This window comes from Oncorhynchus mykiss, chromosome 2 (genome assembly GCF_013265735.2).
Source record: "Oncorhynchus mykiss isolate Arlee chromosome 2, USDA_OmykA_1.1, whole genome shotgun sequence".
Lineage (NCBI taxonomy): Eukaryota > Metazoa > Chordata > Actinopteri > Salmoniformes > Salmonidae > Oncorhynchus > Oncorhynchus mykiss.
Window position 1 is genome coordinate 70490305 of NC_048566.1, and position 22197 is coordinate 70512501.

General features: G+C 42.7%; 1 protein-coding gene across 2 annotated transcripts in view; it reads right to left on the reverse strand.

Moving 5' to 3' along the window:
• LOC110495228 (N-terminal EF-hand calcium-binding protein 2) overlaps window positions 1-22197 on the reverse strand; it is a 144092-nt gene that overhangs the window by 87667 nt on the left and 34228 nt on the right. For both annotated transcript variants that reach the window (XM_021570521.2, XM_021570520.2), the window contains exons 3-5: window positions 6243-6351; window positions 4296-4321; window positions 3686-3783 (exon numbers count right to left, since the gene is read on the reverse strand). In XM_021570521.2, the coding sequence (XP_021426196.2) occupies window positions 3686-3783; window positions 4296-4321; window positions 6243-6351 (233 nt within the window). The remainder of the gene's footprint in view (window positions 1-3685; window positions 3784-4295; window positions 4322-6242; window positions 6352-22197) is intronic.

Consider the following 22197-nt stretch of genomic DNA (forward strand, 5'->3'; position numbering starts at 1 on the left):
TTCAAGGTTGTACTGCCAACCTATAAAGTATTACATGAAATAGGTAGGTACTATGATTGAGTGTAGTCTGGCCCAGGGGTGTGAAGGTGAACGGCAAGGAATGGGACTGACGAACCGCCCTTGCTGTCTCTGCCTGGCCGGCTCCCCTCTCTCCACGGGGATTCTCTGCCTCTGACCCTATTACGGGGGCTGAGTCACTGACTTACTAGTGCTCTTCCATGCCGTCCCTAGGAGGGGTGCGTCACGATGTGTCAGGCTTTTTTTTCTATGCTGACTTGAGTAGGTTGAGTCACTGCGGTGATCTTGCTGTCCAGTTTTATGCCCGCTCGGGATAATGTGGTAGAGGAGATCTTTATGGTCTATACTCAGCCTTGTCTCAGGGTAGCAAGTTGGTGGTCTGTTGATATCCCTCTAATGGTGTGTGGGCTGTGCTTTAGTAAAGTGGGTGGGTTTACATCATCATATCGTCAGACAGGGCCACAGTGCCCCCCCCCCTACCCCCTCCCCTCTGTCTCAGCCTCCAGTATCTATGCTGCAATAGTCTATGTGATGGGGGGCTTGGGTCAGTCTGTCCTCTCTGGTGAAATGTTCCTGTCTTATCTGGTGTCCTGTGTGAACCTAAGCGCTCTCGCCCTAGGACCATGCCTCAGGGCTACCTGGCCTGATGACTCCTGGCAGTTCCCAGTCCACTTGGTTGTGCTACTGATCCAGTTTCTGCTGTTTTACCTGTGGCTATGGAACCCTGACCTGTTCACCGGACGTGCTAACTTGTCCAGGACCTGCTGTTTTTGACCATCTCTCGCTCTACCGCACCTGCTGTCTCGACCTCTGAATGCTTGAGTATAAAATGCCAACTGAAATGTACTCCTGAAGTTCTGACCTATTGCACCCTATACAACCACTGTGATTATTATTTGACCCTGCTGGTCATCTATGATCATTTGAACACCTTGAAGAACGATCTGGCCTTAATGGCCATGTACTCTTGTGATCTTAACCCGGCACACCCCTTAAAAGTTTCTTCCTAGGTTCCTGCCTTTCTAAGGAGTTTTTCCTAGTGACCGTGCTACTACATCTGCATTGCTTTCTGATTGGGTTTTTAGGCTGGGTTTCTGTATAAGCACTTTGTGACATCTGCCCATGTAAAAAGGGCTTTATAAATACATTTGATTAGAATGGGGAGAGGTAACTAGCTGATTGCTATGTGTTGCTGGATGCTCTACCATCATCAAGTTGAACCCAGACTCAACGCTAATGAGAAGCCAGGCATAAACATAATATGGAAGTGAAGCTCTGAAACAACAGGCTATAGAGACATTATCTGAGTGGCTGCCACATTAACACATTAGCGCATCACACACATCTACTGTAATCCCCAGTCCTATCTGCAGCACATGGGCGTTACATTAGATGGATGGTGGATAGAGGAGCTTTCAGCCCCTTTTTGCTAGGAATTGTCTATAAGAAAGAACATCCTCAGCAAAGCTAGGCTCAGCTCCAATGCAATGGTTTCTGGTGGTGGATGCATTGAGTCCCCACCTTGCAATGTAAACCACATTGAACACTAGGGCTGGTACAATTACTGCACAACCGTGTAACCAATGTTTATGGATGAGGATCTTCATGAAAATAAAATATTTATATTTTTTGGTGTGTGGAACGAACGACTGACTGAAGATGGGGTGGCCTGGCATTCATGCGGTTGAGTCTGTTTCTACCAGTGGAGACTCCTTAGAGGAAGAAAGGGAGGTGAATTTCATAAAAAATGTAAATAATGAAACATTAAAAAAGTTATCCTTTTTAGATAAAAAATATATATTAAATATATTCACGCCACCAAATAATTTATTAAAACAAACTGTTGCGCAATGCACTTCTACAGTAGCCTCAGCAGCACTTTGTAGGGTAGCACCATGGTAACAGCTAGCTTCTGTCCTCTTCAATACAAAACCTAGGAGGCTTATGGTTCTCACCCCCTTCTATAGATTAACACAGTAATTATGACATCTTCCTGAGGACGTCCTCCAACCTATCAGAGCTCTTGCAGCATGAACTGACCTGTTGTCCACCCAATCAAAGGATCAGAGAATGATTCTAGTACTGAAAGTATAAGCTACAGCTAGCTAGCACTGCAGTGCATTAAATGTGGTGAGTAGTTGACTCAAAGAGAGAGAAAGACAATAGTTGAACAGTTTTGAACAAATACATTTATTCCAAAATGAAGGAGAAGCAAGAGAGTGATAGAGAGAGCTAGCTATATTTCATAGTGTATATATATATATATAAAAAACGATTTTGTTTAATTGGTAGTTACAGACCTGTCCCATTGCTGCAACTCCCGTACGGACTCCGGAGAGAGAGGCGAAGGTTAAGAGCTGTACTTCTTGACACAACACCCACTTAACCCGGAAGCCAGCCGCACCAATGTGTCGGAGGAAACACCATACAACTGGCGACCGTGTCAGCGTGCACTGCACCCAGCCTGCCACAGGAGTCGCTAATACACAATGGGACAAGAACATCGCTGCCAGCCAAAACCTCCCCTAACACGGGTGAAGCTAGGTAATTGTGCCCCGCCCCGTGGGTCTCCAGGTCACGGCCAGCTGCTACAGAGCCTGGACTTGAACCAGGTTCTTTAGTGGCACAGCTAGCACTGCGAGGCCCTATTTTTTACTTTCACTTACTTAGCTAACATCTAATGCAGCTAGCTAGTGTATCCTACTCATACACACGGCTCAAACAGAGTGGAAGGGGAAGGGGAGTTACCTGAGTATGACTATCCAACACTGGAACTCTTCCAAGTCAAGGTAAACTTTTGGTTTGATTAATTTATTGCCACCAGGATCTGCTAAACTGCTTGCTGCTGAATGTACACTGTACTGCCTGATTGTTGTGGGTTTACTAACACATTAGTTCTAGTAGCTATGTTGACTCTGACGTGACAATGATGTAGGCTGTGTTTAGTGGTTAGCAGTCATGATATGTTTTTTTTTCACCTGGCCACAGACAGCTGATGTGTTGTGCACTGGAGTCTACAAGCGAAGGGAAAACGTGAGAGGAAGAAAGAGTGTAGATAGAAGGAATTATATGAATGTGTCACCACTGTCTGTCATCTTTATTACTCAAAATACTCTGTGCACAAATGTTGTAAACTTTCATTCATAGCCTCGGTTGTAGCAACCTCATGATGTGTATAGGGAAAAAGTGAGTATCATGTAGTAGCCTAAACCTATCACTGTTACATTGAACTGGGTGAATGAAATATGGATGACAGTCATCCAATAGGCTGTAATATAAAATATGGCCATGTTCAGAAAAAAAATATATTGATCCTGCCACAACTTGAATGATACCCGAACGCCACCGGTTTCTACGATAACATGGATTCTTAACAATATGATGCAACTTTGTTGCAAACAAGTCTTCGGTTATCTGGGCTGCCATATAAATCTATTTCTATGGCAACACATGCAGTCAGGAGAGGAGGGGAGGAGAACATGTGTCTTACATTTAACTGTGACCGCAGTCATTTGGCTGAGCAATAACCATCATTCAAAATTCCATGACTAGCACAGCCCTGAAAACAAATGCAAATGATGAATACATACTGTAGTACAGACAGGACAAACTAGCACACACACATCTAATAGCACCTAGTAGTGTAGTGTACCGGGATGAGACTCACCTTTTTGGTGAAGTCCATGGCTCTGAGGATGGACAGGTTGAGAGTCTCCAGGGAGGCCAGTACACCCTCATAGTCACCCATGTGTTTGGCAAAGTAGTCTGGAAGGACAGGGAAGACGACAGTGGTAAGAGGGGGAAACACACACACACAGGCACGCACAAACACACACACACACACACACACACACACACACACACACACACACACACACACACACACACACACACACACACACACACACACACACACACACACGCACACACACACACACACACACACACACACACACACGCACACACACACACATGCACACGCACACGCACACACACACACACACACACACACAGGCACAGGCACGCACAAACACACAAACACAGGCACTTCATGTGACTTCATGGGATAACGGACTAGCTACGTGATTAATCAATGCAGATATTCTACTGGGATGGTTGGGATGAAAAACTATTCATGGCATATTGACTTCACAGATTAACAATCTGGTCATACGTTCACATAACCAATACATCCAAAGACACAAACAAACACCATGTAAAGCTCACAGATACACACACACACACAAACACACACAGATTCATCTGTTAAAACTTACCACAGAGTTCCTTAGTGTCAACATTACTAACACACCACAGGTTAGAGCAGCATAGGGAGAGAGAGAGAGCGGGAAGAGGCAGTGGGAGAATGGGGTAAGAAACAGAGGAAAGGCTGGCATGCGACACAACATGGATCTACAGTATAACCCTCTATATCTTCTCCATCAGGGGGGACCAGCAGGTTACAAGACCGGAACTTGAATCAGAAGCATATCTGTGCCCATTAATTCAGCTTCAGGTCACTAAATCGTTATTCATTTTGAATCTTATTCTTTGGCATGAAACTGCTTCATATCACTGATGACGAACTACAATCTGGCGGAACCAGATTGATGAGGAGCAGGAATAAGGTGAACAGTTCATCTTTGCTTGCTGTGGTCCGGTCAGCTGATAAAATAGATTGGCATTAAATAGCAAAAGCTTACATTGTAATTTAACATTCTAAACAGGCCAATCAATTACCCCACAACAGCAACTGGTTATACTGTTGAGTAATGGGGGGGGCAGTTAGCCTAGTGGTTAGAGAGTTGGGCCAGTAACCGTACAGGTTGCTAGATCGAATCCCCAAGCTGACAAGGTCAAAAATCCATCGTTCTACCCCTGAACAAGGCAGTTAACTCACTGTTCCTAGGCCGTCATTGTAAATAAGAATTTGTTCTTAACTGTCTTGCCTGGTTAAATAAAATAAAAAAGTAATGGTGAAGGAAATGTTCTGATAATATCTAAAGATGTGTTTGATAAAGTCCTGATTAAAGAGAAATTTAGGGGAAGCATAAAGTTATTTCAATTGATATTCTAATGAGAGAAAGCATTTAGTGTCGGAAAATAACAAGGTTGATGTCATGGACAGCCAAGGGTAAAAGAAAGAGTGGCAGGAGATAAGAGGAGAGACCACAGGTAACACAGGAACTGGACGACTGTCCTTAGTCTCTGCAATTCTTTCATCAATCTCTATCTCTTTTCCTGATGCTTCATTTTTCTCTTCATCATTCTCCTTTTCTATTTTTTTTTATCTAAAGGTGTCATCAACAAAGGCCTGTCAGCTGAAGGTTACACCAGTTCCACATCAAAAGACCTTCAAAAAGTGGATGTGATATTTACGAGTATTTATAAATTGTATACTTTGGCAAACACACACACAAACGCACACACACACACACACACACACACACACGCACGCACGGTCACATACGTAGAAACACACACGCACATACACACGCACATACACACGGAAGTTTTATTTATTGTAGCTCAGACTTGTGAAATTTCCTCCTCAATGTAACAAACTTTATTTGAACAGTCCAGATGATGATTTACATATTACAGATCTAGTTCACTAGATCAAAATACACACAGGCAGAGTTGGCCTACTGTATAGTGCAGGTTAAAGTTTCAGTCATTAATCTTGTTCTGGTGGCAGCTCTGCAGAGTGGTCACTACATGGCACAGTCACAAAGTCATCAAATCTGATTTTAAACCAAACCCTAACATTAACCTAACCTTAACCACACTGCTAACACTGATGCTTAACCCTAAACTTAAATTAAGACCAAAAAGCTAATTTTAGTTTAGCCAATTGTGTCTTTGGAGCGGGCTCATCGAAGGGGAAATCGCTCATTTCTGCCCCCAAGACAAGACTCATGACAAAAAAAATCTACTTGCCTGTATAGCACTGCACAGCACAAACACACATTCCTATAGGATACGCCCATTTGCTGACATATGCAGACACACGCACACACTTCTTTTGCAGCCCTATATGTCAGTGAACAGGATAGACCTGCAATGGATAAAAGTAGACCGAAACTAGAGGATAACTTCGGTAAAAAAAAATGCAATAGTTTCATATAGCTTCAATGGTATCTCCACACTGAGGTCCAGACCCATTGTGTTCCGGTCTCTAGCTCTGCTCTGCTGTTGAAGTGTGATGTGATGCACTGTCTCACCTGGTGTTATCAGAGTCAATTGTGTGAAACAGATTCTCCAGTTCTTCCTCGTTCAGCGTCCCGTCGGAGAAGAATGCCTGGAACTCGTCCAGAGATAGCTTCCCATCATCTGCAGGCAGGAGAGGAGCAGATGAGAGGAAAGGAGGAGACATCAATCAGGTTAACAGCTGCCCTTAGCCATGCTGCCATTAGCCATGCAACTACACATACCATGATCACTGTCATTACACCCTGGGCTCCTTGTGACCATCATATACACACAGTGATCAATAAACATCCTCTTTAGCATTATATCATTATCGCCATTATCATCACTAACAATGTCAAAATCAGCATAATGATCGTCATAACAATAATCATCATCATCATCTTCATCATCCGCATCACAATCTATCAAAATCTCCCTGCAGTCTTCGAGCTCAATGCTGAACCATTATTGATTATGGTAAAGAATTTATACAATGATTTGGGCATTTGCGAGCTGTAAGATCAATGAAGTGAAAACCACTTGCAGAGCTTTCGATATAGGTCTTATCTCAGAATGACTCTAGAGTGAAGTACAGTTGAAGTCGGAAGTTTACATACTGTACACTTAGGTTGGAGTCATTAAAACTCGTTTTTCAACCACTCCACAAATTTCTTGTTGAAAAACTATAGTTTTGGCAAGTCGGTTAGGACATCTACTTTGTGCATGACACAAGTAATTTTTCCAACAATTGTTTACAGACAGATTATTTCAGTTATAATCCACTGTATCACAATTCCAGTGGGTCAGAAGTTTACATACACTAAGTTGACTGTGCTTTAAACAGCTTGGAAAATTCCAGAAAATTATGTCATGGCTTTAGAAGCTTCTGATAGCCTAATTGACATAATTTGAGTCAATTGGAGGTCTACCTGTGGATGTATTTCAAGGCCTACCTTCAATCTCAGTGCCTCTGCTTGAAATCATGGGAAAATCAAAAGAAATCAGCCAAGACCTCAGAAAAAAATTGGAGACCTCCACAAGTCTGGTTCATCCTTGAGAACAATTCCCAAACGCCTGAAGGTACCACGTTAATCTGTACAAACAATAGTACGCAAGTATAAACACCATGGGACCACACAGCCGTCATACCACTCAGGAAGGAGACGCGTTCTGTCTCATAGAGATGAACGTACTTTGGTGCGAAAATCAATCCCAGAACAACAGCAAAGGACCTTGTGAAGATGCTGGAGGAAACAGGTACAAAAGTATCTATATCCACAGTAAAACGAGTCCCAAATTGACATAACCTGAAAGGCCGCTCAGCAAGGAAGAAGCCATTGCTCCAAAACCACCATAAAAAAGCCAGACTACAGTTTGCAATTGTACATGGGGACAAAGATTGTACTTTTTGGAGAAATCTCCTCTGGTCTGATGAAACAAAAATAGAACTGTTTGGCCATAATGACCATCGTCATGTTTGGAGAGGGGGAGGCTTGCAATCCAAAGAACACCATCCCAACCGTGAAGCACAGGGGTGGCAGCATCATGTTGTTGGGGTGCTTTGCTGCAGGAGGGCCACAAAATAGATGGCATCATAAGGTGGGAAAATTATGTGGCTATATTGAAGCAACATCTCAAGACTTCTTGACGCTACCCATCCCTTTAGCGGGATAATTGTCATCAACAACCGCTGAATTGCATAGCGCCACATTTATATAATATTACAACAAATATTTATATTCATGAAATCACAAGTGCAATGTAGCAAAACACACCTTAGCCTTTTGTTAATCCACCTGTCGTGTCAGATTTTGAAAATATTTTTTACAGCGAAAGCAATCCAAACGTTTGTGTAAGTTTATCGAAACATTATGTTTACCAAAACATTATGTACACCTAGCATCAAGTAGCTTGGTCATGAAAATCAGAAAAGCAATCAAATTAATCGTTTACCTTTGATGATCTTCGGATGTTTTCACTCACGAGACTCCCAGTTACACAATAAATGTTCCTTTTGTTCCATAAAGATTATTTTTATATCCAAAATACCTCTGTTTGTTTGGCGCGTTATGTTCAGAAATCCACAGGAAAGAGCGGTCACGACAACGCAGACAAATTCTAAATAGTATCCGTAATGTCCACAGAAACATGTCGAACGTTTTTTATAATCAATCCTCAGGTTGTTTTTAAAATATATAATCGTTAATACACTGCTCAAAAAAATAAAGGGAACGAGGTATTTTCTATCCTAATCTGTCAATTATATGCATATTCTAGCATCTGGTCCTGAGAAATAGGCCATTTACCTTTGGAACGTTATTTTTCCAAACATAAAAATAGTGCCCCCTAGCTTCAAGAAGTTAAAGCTTGGTCGCAAATGGGTCTTCCAAATGGACAATGACTCCAAAGTTGTGGCAAAATGGCTTAAGGACAACAAAGTCAAGGTATTGGAGTGGCCATACACTGCTCAAAAAAATAAAGGGAACACTAAAATAACACATCCTAGATCTGAATGAATGAAATATTCTTATTAAATACTTTTTTCTTTACATAGTTGAAGGTGCTGACAACAAAATCACACAAAAAATGATCAATGGAAATCAAATTTATCAACCCATGGAGGTCTGGATTTGGAGTCACACTGAAAATTAAAGTGGAAAACCACACTACAGGCTGATCCAACTTTGATGTAATGTCCTTAAAACAAGTCAAAATGAGGCTCAGTAGTGTGTATGACCTCCCTACAACGCCTGGGCATGCTCCTGATGAGGTGGCGGATGGTCTCCTGAGGGATCTCCTCCCAGACCCGGACTAAAGCATCCGCCAACTCCTGGACAGTCTGTGGCGTTGGTGGATGGAGCGAGATATGATGTCCCAGATGTGCTCAATTGGATTCAGGTCTGTGGAACGGGCGGGCCAGTCCATAGCATCAATGCCTTCCTCTTGCAGGAACTGCTGACACACTCCAGCCACATGAGGTCTAGCATTGTCTTGCATTAGGAGAAACCAGGGCCAACCGCACCAGCATATGGTCTCACAAGGGGTCTGAGGATCTCCTCTCGGTACCTAATGGCAGTCAGGCTACCTCTGGCGAGCACATGGAGGACTGTGCCACCCCACACCATGACTGACCCACCGCCAAAACGGTCATGCTGGAGGATGTTGCAGGCAGCAGAACGTTCTCCACGGCATCTCCAGACTCTGTCACGTCTGTCACATGTGCTCAGTGTGAACCTGCTTTCATCTGTGAAGAGCACAGAGCGCCAGTGGCGAATTTGCCAATCTTGGTGTTCTCTGGCAAATGCCAAACGTCCTGCACGGTGTTGGGCTGTAAGCACAACCCCCACCTGCGGACATCGGGCCCTCATACCATCCTCATGGAGTCTGTTTCTGACCGTTTGAGCAGACACATGCACATTTGTGGCCTGCTGGAGGTCATTTTGCAGGGCTCTAGCAGTGCTCCTCTTGCTCCTCCTTGCACAAAGGTGGAGGTAGCGGTGCTGCTGCTGGGTTGTTGCCCTCCTACGGCCTCCTCCACGTCTCCTGATGTACTGGCCTGTCTCCTGGTAGCGCCTCCATGCCCTGGACACTATGCTGACAGACACAGCAAACCTTCTCGCCACAGCTCGCATTGATGTGCCATCCTGGATGAGCTGCACTACCTGAGCCACTTGTGTGGGTTGTAGACTCCGTCTCATGCTACCACTAGAGTGAAAGCACCGCCAGCATTCAAAAGTGACCAAAACATCAGCCAGGAAGCATAGGAACTGGGAAGTGGTCTGTGGTCACCACCTGCAGAACCACTCCTTTATTGGGGGTGTCTTGCTAATTGCCTATAATTTCCACCTGTTGTCTATTCCATTTGCACAACAGCATGTGCAATTTATTGTCAATCAGTGTTGCTTCCTAAGTGGACAGTTTGATTTCACAGAAGTGTGATTGACTTGGAGTTACATTGTGTTGTTTAAGTGTTCCCTTTATTTTTTTGAGCAGTGTATATCAAGTGCTACTGTCTTTCTCAGTAGGAGAGGGAAAGGCAATGGCTGCCCAAACTCTGTTGTGCCAAAAAAACGCTACTGGCACCCGGCCATACAATGACGCGATGTTGTCTTTCTCGCTCAATTTTCAAAATAAAAGCCTGAAACTATGTCTAAAGACTGTTGACACCTTGAGGAAGCGATAGGAAAAGGAATCTGGTTGATATCCCTTTAAATAGAGCAAAGGCAGGCTATGGAACATGGAGTTTTCAAAAAAGAAGCCACTTCCTGGTTTGATTTTCTTCAGGGTTTCGCCTGCAATATCAGTTATGTTATACTCACAGACAATATTTTGACAGTTTTGGAAACTTTAGAGTATTTTCTATCCCAATCTGTCAATTATATGCATATTCTAGCATCTGGTCCTGAGAAATAGGCCGTTTACCTTTGGAACGTTATTTTTCCAAACATAAAAATAGTGCCCCCTAGCTTCAAGAAGTTAAAGTTTGGTCGCAAATGGGTCTTCCAAATGGACAATGACTCCAAAGTTGTGGCAAAATGGCTTAAGGACAACAAAGTCAAGGTATTGGAGTGGCCATCACAAAGCTCCGACCTCATTCCTACAGAAAATGTGTGGACAGAACTGAAAAAGCGAGTGCGAGAAAGGAGGCCTACAAATCTGACTCAGTTACACCAGCTCTGTCAGGAGGCCATAATTCACCCAACTTATTGTGGGAAGCTTGTGGAAGGCTACCCAAAATGTTTGACCCAAGTTAAACAATTTAAAGCCAATGCTACCAAATACTAATTGAGTGTATGTAAACTTCTGACCCACTGGGAATGTGATGAAAGAAATAAAAGCTGAAATAAATCATTCTCTCTGCCATTATTCTGACATTTCACATTCTTAAAATAAAGTGGTGATCCTAACTGACCTAAGACAGGGTATTTTTACGAGGATTACGTGTCAGGAATTGTGAAAAACTGAGTTTGCATGTATTTGGCTAAGATGTATGTAAATTTCTGACTTCAACTGTAGATGGCTGCTACAGTCAGCTGGAGGTGGGAGAGAGTCTGCTGCAGACTCCAACTGAAACAGGGCCACCCTTGATCCACTGAGGCCCTTGACCCAGGAACAGAATTAGAAACAGACCTAAACCTCAGTACCAAACTTAGTACCCAGCCCCACCCTTAGCCCCTGACTCCAAGCCCAGTCCCAGCCAGGAGGACTCCAGTCAGCTTTAAAGAACTACAGGAGCTTGTGGAGCCGTGCTGGGCCCTGGCTCACCATGTGAATGGGAAGGAAATTAAATATTCATACCACTATGTTTGCCCTTGAAGCTGTTCAACTGGACTTTTGGCTATTGGACAAAGTGTGGGCTCTAAACTCCAGTGTATGAAAATGACTGCAGCGCAAGCCTAAAAATAACGAGTTGCTATAGTTATTGCCACTGACCAGAACTATTGAGACTTCTTTAGGATTAGTGGACTGTCCAATTTACAGTAGATATTACGGTGAAAGAATACCATGCTACTGTTTGAGGAGAGTGGACAGTTTTGAACATGAACAAATTAGGAACATTTGGGCAGTCTTGATACAACATTTTGAACAGAAATACAATGGTTCATTAGATCAGTCAAAAACTTTGCACATACACTGCCGCTGTCTACTGGCAAAAATCTAAATTGTACCTGGGCTGGAATAATACATTATGGCCTTTCTCTTGCATTTCAAAGATGATGGTACAAAGAAATATACAAAAAAAGGTTTGTAAAAAGGTTTTCTTTGCATTATATTTTAACAGATCTAATGTGTTATATTCTACTACATTAATTTCACATTTCCACAAACTTCAAAAGTGTTTCCTTTCAAATGGTACCAATAATATGCATATCCTTGCTTCAGGGCCTGAGCTACAGGCAGTTAGATTTGGGTATGTCATTTTAGGCGAAAATTGAAAAAAAGGGCCGATCCTTAAGAGGGGTTAAAGAGAACATCTTTTGAATCCGGTCCTTTGAATTGAAATGACAACTGGCTGCAGAAGCACATCCCCCCCCTCCATCCCTCTCTTTCTATTTCAGTCCTCCTCTTTATCCTATTGATATCCCTCCCCTGTTCATTCTCTTCTCTCTACCTTTATCATTGCTCTTTCTGCCACCCCTCCTTTCTCTCTTCTCTCCATTGTCACTGTCATTTTGTCTTTTGTTTGCTTTTGAGAGACACGCATAGGCACACAAAAGCTGAGTGAACTGCTGGAATAGAGGAGGAAGGATAGAGAGCAGAGCCATCTCTCTACTGAACACAGGCTCATCTCCAAACTTAAAGGGTTCTTTGGCAGTCCCCATAGGAGAACCCTTTGAAGAACCTTTTTAGGTTCCAGGCAGAACACTTTTGGGTTCCATGTAAAACCCTTTCCACAGAGGGCTCTACATGGAACCCGAAAGGGTTTACCTGAAACCAAAAAGGGTTCTACCAGGAACCAAAAATGGTTCTCCTATGGGGACAGCTGAAGAACCCTTTGGATCTCTTTTTGTCTAAGAGGGTACCCCTCCTTTGTGTCCCCTTGTCTTACTCCATTTTCTGCGAGGGGTAGAGCCTCAGAACAGCACAACTGTACCACTAGTTAATTAAACACTGACCTACTTTACCACATTACTCGCCACTAAGGAATACCATTGCATGAAAAAGCATGCCAGCCCAACCCAGCCATCCTCTACTCTAAATTACAGTTTGCTGAAGCTCAGTGTGTACTGTGGGATAAGGGCTGGATAGGTTCTGATGTGAGCAGATCACAGGTTCCAGCACTACCTCCATTCACCAACAGGGAAGAGAACATTCTCTGTGTTCCAGGTTAATGGGTGGACTATCACTCATATCTTAGAATCAGGATCTGATAATAACAGACTGCAAATGCCAAGCTTGCATGAAACGCTCTGCTCAGATGGCCACCATTTTCAGATTACATTAAGAGCCCAGATAAGAGGGAACATTCAAAGCAATGAAAAGACCTCAAAGCCAGTGGTGTTGTTTTGTGATAAAAAATTATTGAAAGTGTGTGCATGTGGGGAGGGATCTGAAGTGAGGACATATAGGGGTACATCAGACAGATGGGAACAGTTCTGCTAATATGTCTGAGTGGGCAGACGGGAATGGGGACGACGCTATGCAGACCTTGCTGCTACGGACAAAAGGGATGCAATTAGGACATTTAACTTCCAGCAGGGCTCTCACATCCTGCATGCTTCTAAGAAGAAGAAGAAACATACACTATGTATTTCATGTCTATCCTTAATCATTGTTTTTTTGGGGCGCAGGGCTGCCTGGTTGTCATGGCAACCAGAAAAAGTGAGCTGACCCTCCTTGGGATGTCTCAATCTCACTCTGTGCACATCTCTCTCCTCTTTCCTCACCACTCGGGCTCCCGGGTGGCGTAGTGGTCTAAGGCACTGCATCTCAGTGCTAGAGGCATCACTGCAGATACCCTGGTTTGATTCCAGGCTGTATCACAACCGGCTGTAATTGGGAGTTCCATAGGCCGGTGCACAATTGGCCCAGTGTTGTCCGGGTTTGGCCGTAGGCAGTCATAGTAAATAAGAATTTGTCTTAACTGACTTGCCTAGTTAAATAAAAATTCCTCTATTCCCCATCCTCCTCATTTCAAATGATCCACATAAAGGGTATAGAGATATACTCGTTCATTTCCAGTGACCCATCTTTTCTCTTTTTTATCTCCTGGACTAATAAGGGCCTTTTTACAGTTATTATCTCCTGTCTGAGGTGGTCCATGTCAGGGATCCATCCATTCAGAACAGGAGAGTAGCCCCCTACCAAGCGAGACTAGCCCACACAGAGGAATATCTTCCCGTGATGGATTGAGGGGAGTTTCATTAAAGAACAAGTTGTGGTTGTGAGTGTCTGAAAGTGATAATGTGTCTGTGTGTGTGTGTGAGTGAGAAAGAGAGAGAGAGTGTGAATGTCTGAAAATGATAACACACACACCAGTGGAGGCTGCTGAGGGGAGGACAGCTCATAATAATGGCTGTAGTGGAGCGAATGAAATAGCATCAAAAACATGGTAACCACCAACCTCCTGTGACAGACGCACACACACAGGATCAGCCCCACACACAGCCAGGGCCTGTTCCAGAGACAGAGGCCTGTTTTGGCTGATAAATGAGGAACACAAGTGGCTCACACAAGGCTGTCAGCTATCCTTATCTCCCTCCATCCATCAGCACAGCCAGACCTGCCCTATCTGCCAGGATAAAGGAACACACCCAACTCCTCACACACCAGCTGCATACCAACAGATGTTACCACATAAATGAACCGACTTTAGCCTAGGTGTGAAGCATACAGCAACATACTGTGTCATTAGTGATTACATTAAGTACAGAGCTTGATAGAGACAGATATTGAGTAATCTATAAATCCCGTGTCTCCTCAATGAGTGTCTGTCATCTGTCATGATGAGAGTGGGGTTCAACCCTCATTAATGGAGTTCTACCCTCATTAAACATTATGATCCCCAGCCTCACTGACAGGATCAATTAATGAACAATAGCCCAATGTGATTAAGATTTAATCGACTCCTACGACTCATCCCTCAGAACATGGCCACAGAGACAGAGGCCTGGTGAGGCTTGATGTTCAGGACTGGAGAACACAGAGATATTTAGTCGTATCTATATTGGGGAACAGCCCTGACTTAAAATGAACATGAGCCCAGGCAATAGCAGCTCAGCACAGACTGTGAACACAGCACTCCCAACCAATCTGCTCAAAATACACTCACTAAGAAGTCAAACTATTTTTATTGCAACATACAGTTGAAGTCGGAAGTTTACATACACTTACAGTGGGGCAAAAAAGTATTTAGTCAGCCGCCAATTGTGCAAGTTCTCCCACTTAAAAAGATGAGAGAGGCCTGTAATTTTCATCATAGGTACACTTCAACTATGACAGACAAAATGAGAAAAGAAAATCCAGAAAATCACATTGTAGAATTTTTAATGAATTTATTTGCAAATTATGGTGGAAAATATGTATTTGGTCAATAACAAAAGTTTATCTCTATACTTTGTTATATACCCTTTGTTGGCAATGACAGAGGTCATACGTTTTCTGTCAAATGTGATAGATAGTCATTTCGCGGGACGTATTGACTGAAATAAACCGATGTGAAGACAAGTCTTCTGTAAGTCTTCACAAGGTTTTCACACACTGTTGCTGGTATTTTGGCCCATTCCTCCATGCAGATCTCCTCTAGAGCAGTGATGTTTTGGGGCTGTTGCTGGGCAACACAGACTTTCATTTCCCTCCAAAGATTTTCTATGGGGTTGAGATCTGGAGACTGGCTAGGCCACTCTAGGACCTTGAAATGCTTCTTACGAAGCCACTCCTTCATGCTGAAAGACCCAGCCACGTTTCATCTTCAATGCCCTTGCTGATGGAAGGAGGTTTTCACTAAAAATCTCACAATACATGGCCCCATTCATTCTTTCCTTTACACGGATCAGTCGTCCTGGTCCCTTCGCAGAAAAACAGCCCCAAAGCATGATGTTTCCACCCCCATGCTTCACAGTAGGTATGGTATTCTTTGGATGCAACTCAGCATTCTTTGTCCTCCAAAACACGACGAGTTGAGTTTTTACCAAAAAGTTATATTTTGGTTTCATCTGACCATATGACATTCTCCCAATCTTCTTCTGGATCACCCAAATGCTCTCTAGCAAACTTCAGACGGGCCTGGACATGTACTGGCTTAAGCAGGGGGACACGTCTGGCACTGCAGGATTTGAGTCCCTGGCGGCGTAGTGTGTTACTGATGGTAGGCTTTGTTACTTTGGTCCCAGCTCTCTGCAGGTCATTCACTAGGTCCCTCCGTGTGGTTCTGGGATTTTTGCTCACCGTTCTTGTGATTTTTTTTCTCATTTTGTCTGTCATAGTTGAAGTGTACCTATGATGAAAATTATAGGCCTCTCTCATCTTTTTAAGTGGGAGAACTTGCACAATTGGTGTCTGACTAAATACTTTTTTGCCCCACTGTAGGTTGGAGTCATTAACCACTCCACAAAATTCTTGTTAACAAACTATAGTTTTGGCAAGTTGGTGAGGACATCTACTTTATGTATGACAGAACTAATTTTTCCAACAATTGTTTACAGACAGATTATTTCACTTATAATTCACTGCATCACAATTCCAGTGGGTCAGAAGTTTACATACACTAAGTTGACTGTGCCTTTAAACAGTCTGGAAAATTCCAGAAAATGACATCTTCTGATAGGCTAATTGACATCATTTGAATCAATTGGAGGTGTACCTGTGCATATTTCAAGGCCTACCTTAAAACTCAGTGCCTCTTTGCTTGACATCATGGGAAAATCTAAAGAAATCATCCAATACCTCAGACAAAAATTGTAGACCTCCACGAGTCTGGTTCATCCTTGGGAGCAATTTCCAAATGCCTTCAGGTACCATGTTCATCTGTACAAACAATAGTACGCAAGTATAAACACCATGGGACCAAGCAGTCGTCATACCACTCAGGAAGGAGACGCATTCTGTCTCCTAGAGATAAACGTACTTTGGTGCGAAAAGTGCAAATCAATCCCAGAACAACAACAAAGGATCTTGTGAAGATGCTGGAGGAAACAGGTACACAAGTATCTACATCCACAGTAAAACAAGTCCTATATCAACAAAACCTGAAAGGCCGCTCAGCAAGGAAGAAGCCACTGTTCCAAACCACCATAAAAAAAGCCAGACTACAGTTTGCAACTGCACATGGGGACAAAGATCGTACTTTTTGGAGAAATGTCCTCTGGTCTGATGAAACAAAATTAGAACTGTTTGGCCATAATGACCATTGTTATGTTTGGAGGAAAAAGGGGGAGGCTTGCAAGCTGAAGAACACCATCCCAACTGTGAAGCACGGGGGTGGCAGTATCATGTTGTGGGGGTGCTTTGCTGCAGGAGGTACTGGTGCACTTCACAAAATAGATAGCATCATGAGAAGAAAAATTATGTGGATATATTGAAGCAACATCTCAAGACATCAGTCAGGAAGTTAAAGCTTGGTCACAAATGGGTGTTCCAAATGGACAATGACCCCAAGCATACTTCCAAAGTTGTGGCAAAATGTCTTAAGGACAACAAAGTCAAGGTGTTGGAGTGGCCATCAGAAAGCCTTGACTGGGAATGTGATGAAAGAAAGAAAGAATTCTCTATACTATTATTCTGACATTTCACATTCTTAAAATAAACTGGTGATCCTAACTGACCTAAGACAGGGACGTTTTACTGGGATTAAAAGTCAGGAATTGTGAGTTTAAATGTATTTGGTTAATGTGTATATAAAACTTTCAACTTCAACTGTATCTATTTTAATACAGACCTATCTCAAAACATCAGCTGCTCCGCTTGCTCCATTGCTCAGGCACTAATGCACACACACACACACACACACACACACACACACACACACACACACACACACACACACACACACACACACACACACACACACACACACACACACACACACACACACACACTCTCACACACACACACACAAAATTATGTGATATCACACAGAGTTCTGAGACTCAAACACACACACACACACAAACACACACACACACAATTATGTGATATCACACAGAGTTCTGAGACTCAGACACACACACACACACACAAAAAAAAAACACACAAACGCACACACACACAATTCTGTGATATCACACACAAACACACACACACACACACACACACACACACACACACACACACACACACACACACACACACACACACACACACACACACACACACACACACACACACACACACACACACACACAGACAAACACAAAGAAAGGCAGCAGGGTTAATTACCAGGCATCTAAATGTCATTTGGACAGGGACCCTACTGAGCGCTGGCTCAGAGAAGCACATTGCATCCAGCCATGTCATGTGATTTACACCTTCATGACCGCAGCTCATTAGTGAGAGCACAGAAAGGGCATTAACAGAAAGACAAAGAAAGATTACCTTCAGGATGGATTCCCTACTATTCTCCAACTCTTGTAGTAAGAGACAAAGATAGACTCACTCACATAAAACACACACACGAGCTAAAACACACACACAAGACGAGATGGTTTGGGATGAATTAGACCGCAGAGTGAAGGAAAAGCAGCCAACAAGTGCTCAGAATGTGTGGGAACTCCTTCAAGAACTGCTGGAAAAGCATTCCAGGTGAAGCTGGTTGAGCGAATGCCAAGAGTGTGCAAAGCTGTCATCAAGGCAAAGGGTGTTTACTTTGAAGAATCTCACATATAAAATATGTTTAAATTTGTTTATCAATTTTTTGGTTATTACATGATTCCATATGTGTTTTTCATAGTTTTGATATCTTCACTATTATTCTACAATGTGAAAATAGTAAAAAATAATGAAAAACCCTGGAATTACTAGGTGTGTCTACATTTTTGACTGGTACTACACTACTGTTCAAAAGTTTGGGGTCACTTAGAAATGTCCTTGTCTTTGAAAGAAAAGCAAATTTTTGTCCATTAAAATAACATCAAATTGATCCGAAATACAGTGTAGACATTGCTAATGTTGTAAATGACTATTGTAGCTTGAAACGGCTGATTATTAATGGAATATCTACATAGGCTTACAGAGTCCCATTATCAGCAACCACTTGCTAATAGTTCATATGTTAGCTAATAAAAGCTAATCCAAGTTTATCATTTTAAAAGGCTAATTGATTATTAGAAAACCCGTTTGCAATGATGTTAGCACAGCTGAAAACTGCTGTGCTAATTAAAGAAGCAATAAACCTGGCCTTCTTTAGTCTAGTTGAGTATCTGGAGCATCAGCATTTGTGGGTTTGATTACAGGCTCAAAATGGCCAGAAACAAAGAACTTTCTTCTGAAACTCATCAGTCTATTCTTGTTCTGCAAAATGAAGGGTATTTCATGCGAGAAATAGGCAAGAAACTGAAGAACTCGTACAACGCTGTGAACTACTCCCTTCACAGAACAGTGCAAATGGTCTCTAACCAGAATAGAAAGAGGAGTGGGAGGCCCCAGTGCACAACTGAGGAAGAGGACAAGTATATTAACAACGGCTCAACTGTGAAGTGGTAGGCCACACAAGCTCATAGAACGGGACCGCTGAGTGTTGAAGAGTGTAGCACGTAAAAAATCATCTGCCCTCAGTTCACTCCTGAGTTACAAACTGCCCCTGGGAGCAACTTCAACACAAGAACTGTTTGTCGTAAGCTTCATGAAATTGGTTTCCATGGCCGAGCAGCCGCACACAAGCCTAAGATCACCATGCACAATGCCAAGAGTCAGCTGGAGTGGTTTAAAGCTCACAATTCTGGAGTCATGAATCACTCTTCACCATCTGGCAGTTGACAAATCTGGATTTGGTGGATGCCAGGGGAACGCTACCTGCCCAATGGATAGAGCCAACGGTAAAGTTTGGTGGAGGAGGTATAATGGTCGGAGGCTGTTTTTCATGGTTCAGGCTAGGCCCCTTAGTTTCAGTGAAGGGAAATCTTAATGCTATAGCATACAATGACATTCTAGACAATTCTTTATTTCCAACTTTGTTGCAACAGTTTGGGGAAGACCCTTTCCTGTTTCAGCGTGCACAAAGCTAGGTCCATACAGAAATGGTTTGTCGAGATCGGTGTGGGAGAACTTGACTGGCCTGCACAGAGCCCTGACCTCAACCCAATCAAACACCTATGGGATGAATTGGAACACTGATTGCGAGCCAGGCCTAATCGCCCCACATCTGTACCCGACCTCACTAATGCTTTTGTGGATGAATGGAACCAAGTCCCCGTAGCAATGTTACAACATCTAGTGGAAAGCCTTCCCAGAAGAGTGGAGGCTGTTATAGCTGTGGAGTGGAGGCTGATTTTGGAATGAGATGGTCGACGGGCATGTGTCCACATACTGCTGTACATATCGTTCTTACTATATCTGTTGGTGTATATACAGTGCCTTCAGAAAGTATTCACACCATTTGACTTTTTCATAATTTTGTTGCATTACAGCCTGAATTTAAAATGGATTACATTTTTTTACGTTGGTTACTGGCCTACACACAATACCCCAGGTCTAAACCCTACCTCCGCCCATCTCCATGTGTGCCTGCTGCCTCTTGGGCTTCCGTGTCCCCTCGTATCGTCGCCGTTCCTCTTTTGCTGCCTCCGCCTGCTTCCATGGCAGGGTCTTATCCCCTGCCATTACCTCCTTAAAGGTCCAGGATGTCCTCCACTCACTTTTCTCAGGATCCCTGCTTCTCTTGAACACGCTGCTTGGTCCGTTGGTGGTGGGATCTTCTGTCACGTTCGTCATAATGATGAGACCAAGGCGCAGCGTGAGCAGAGTTCCACATAATTTTAATAAACTGAAACTCACCTAACAAAACAACAAACAACCAAACGAAACGTGAAGCTACTGGTGTGCACTAAGGCAACTACACATAGACAAGATCCCACAACACAAATTAGGAAAATGGCTACCTAAATATGATCGATTAACAGCTGTCTCTGATTGGGATCCATATCAGGCCAACATAGACATACAAAACTCCTAGACATACAAAACCCCTAGACATACAAAAACTAGAGTACCCACTCTAGTCACACCCTGACCTAACCAAAATATATAGAAAAACAGAGATATCTAAGGTCAGGGCGTGACAATTACAAATGATTAACAAATAAAAATGTATTGAGTCAATAACTATTCAACCCCTTTGTTATGGCAAGCCTAAACAAGTTCAGGAGTAAAAATGTGCTTCACAAGCCACACAATATGTTGCATGGACTCACTCTGTGTGCAATAAATGTGTTTCACATGATTTTTTTAACAACTACCTCAATACACCCAGTCACTACAAATATACAGGTGCCCTTCCTAACTCAGTTGCCAAAGAGGAAGGAAACTGCTCAGGAATTTCACCATGAGGCCAATGGTCATTTTTAAAACAGTTACGGAGTTGAATGGTTTTGATAGGCGAAAACTGGGGATGGATCAACATCATTGAAGTAATACTTCAAACAAATGTGACAAAGCAATTAACTATTTTTTTCCTGAATACAAAGTGTTATGTTTAGGGCAAATACAATACAATACATTACTAAGTACCCCTCTCCATACTTTCAAACATAGTGGTGGCTGCATCATGTTATGGGTATGCTAGTAATCATTAAGGGCTGGGAGTTTTTCAGGATAAAAAAAGGAGCGGAATGGAGCTTAGCACAGGCAAAATCCTACAGGAAGACCTGGCTGTCCACTTTCCACCAGACACTGGAAGATGAATTCACCTTTCAGCAGGACAATAACCTAAAACACAATGTCAAATTTACACTGGAGTTGCTTACCAAGAAGGCAGTGAATGTTCATGAGTGGCGAGTTACAGTTTTGACTTAAATCTACTGGAAAATCTATGGCAAGACCTTAAAATGGTTGTCTATAAATGATTAACAACCAATTTCACAGAGCTTGAAGAATGAGAGTGAGTGAGAGTAATGAGAATGAGAGTAATGTGGAAACCTCTTTGAGACTTACGCAGAAAAACTCACAGCTGTAATCGCTGCCAAAGATGCTTCTACAAAGTATTGACTCAGGGGTGTGAATACTTATGGAAATGAGATACAGTATTTCTGTATTTAATGTTCAATCAAAAATAAAATAGCAAAACATTCTAAAAACATGTTTTCACTTTGTCATTATGGGGTATTGTGTGTAGATTCATTTAATCAATTTTGAATTCAGGCTGTAACACAACAAAATGTGGAATAAGTCAACAGGTATGAAAACTTTCTGAAGGCTCTGTACGCATAGATTGCATTTGGATTACTGATACAGTGTTATTTGGGTTTTTAACTGAATTCTTTCTGATATTCTCTCTTATTTATTACTTGTGTACTTGTTTGACATTTTACTGCACTAGGAGCTAGTAACACAAGC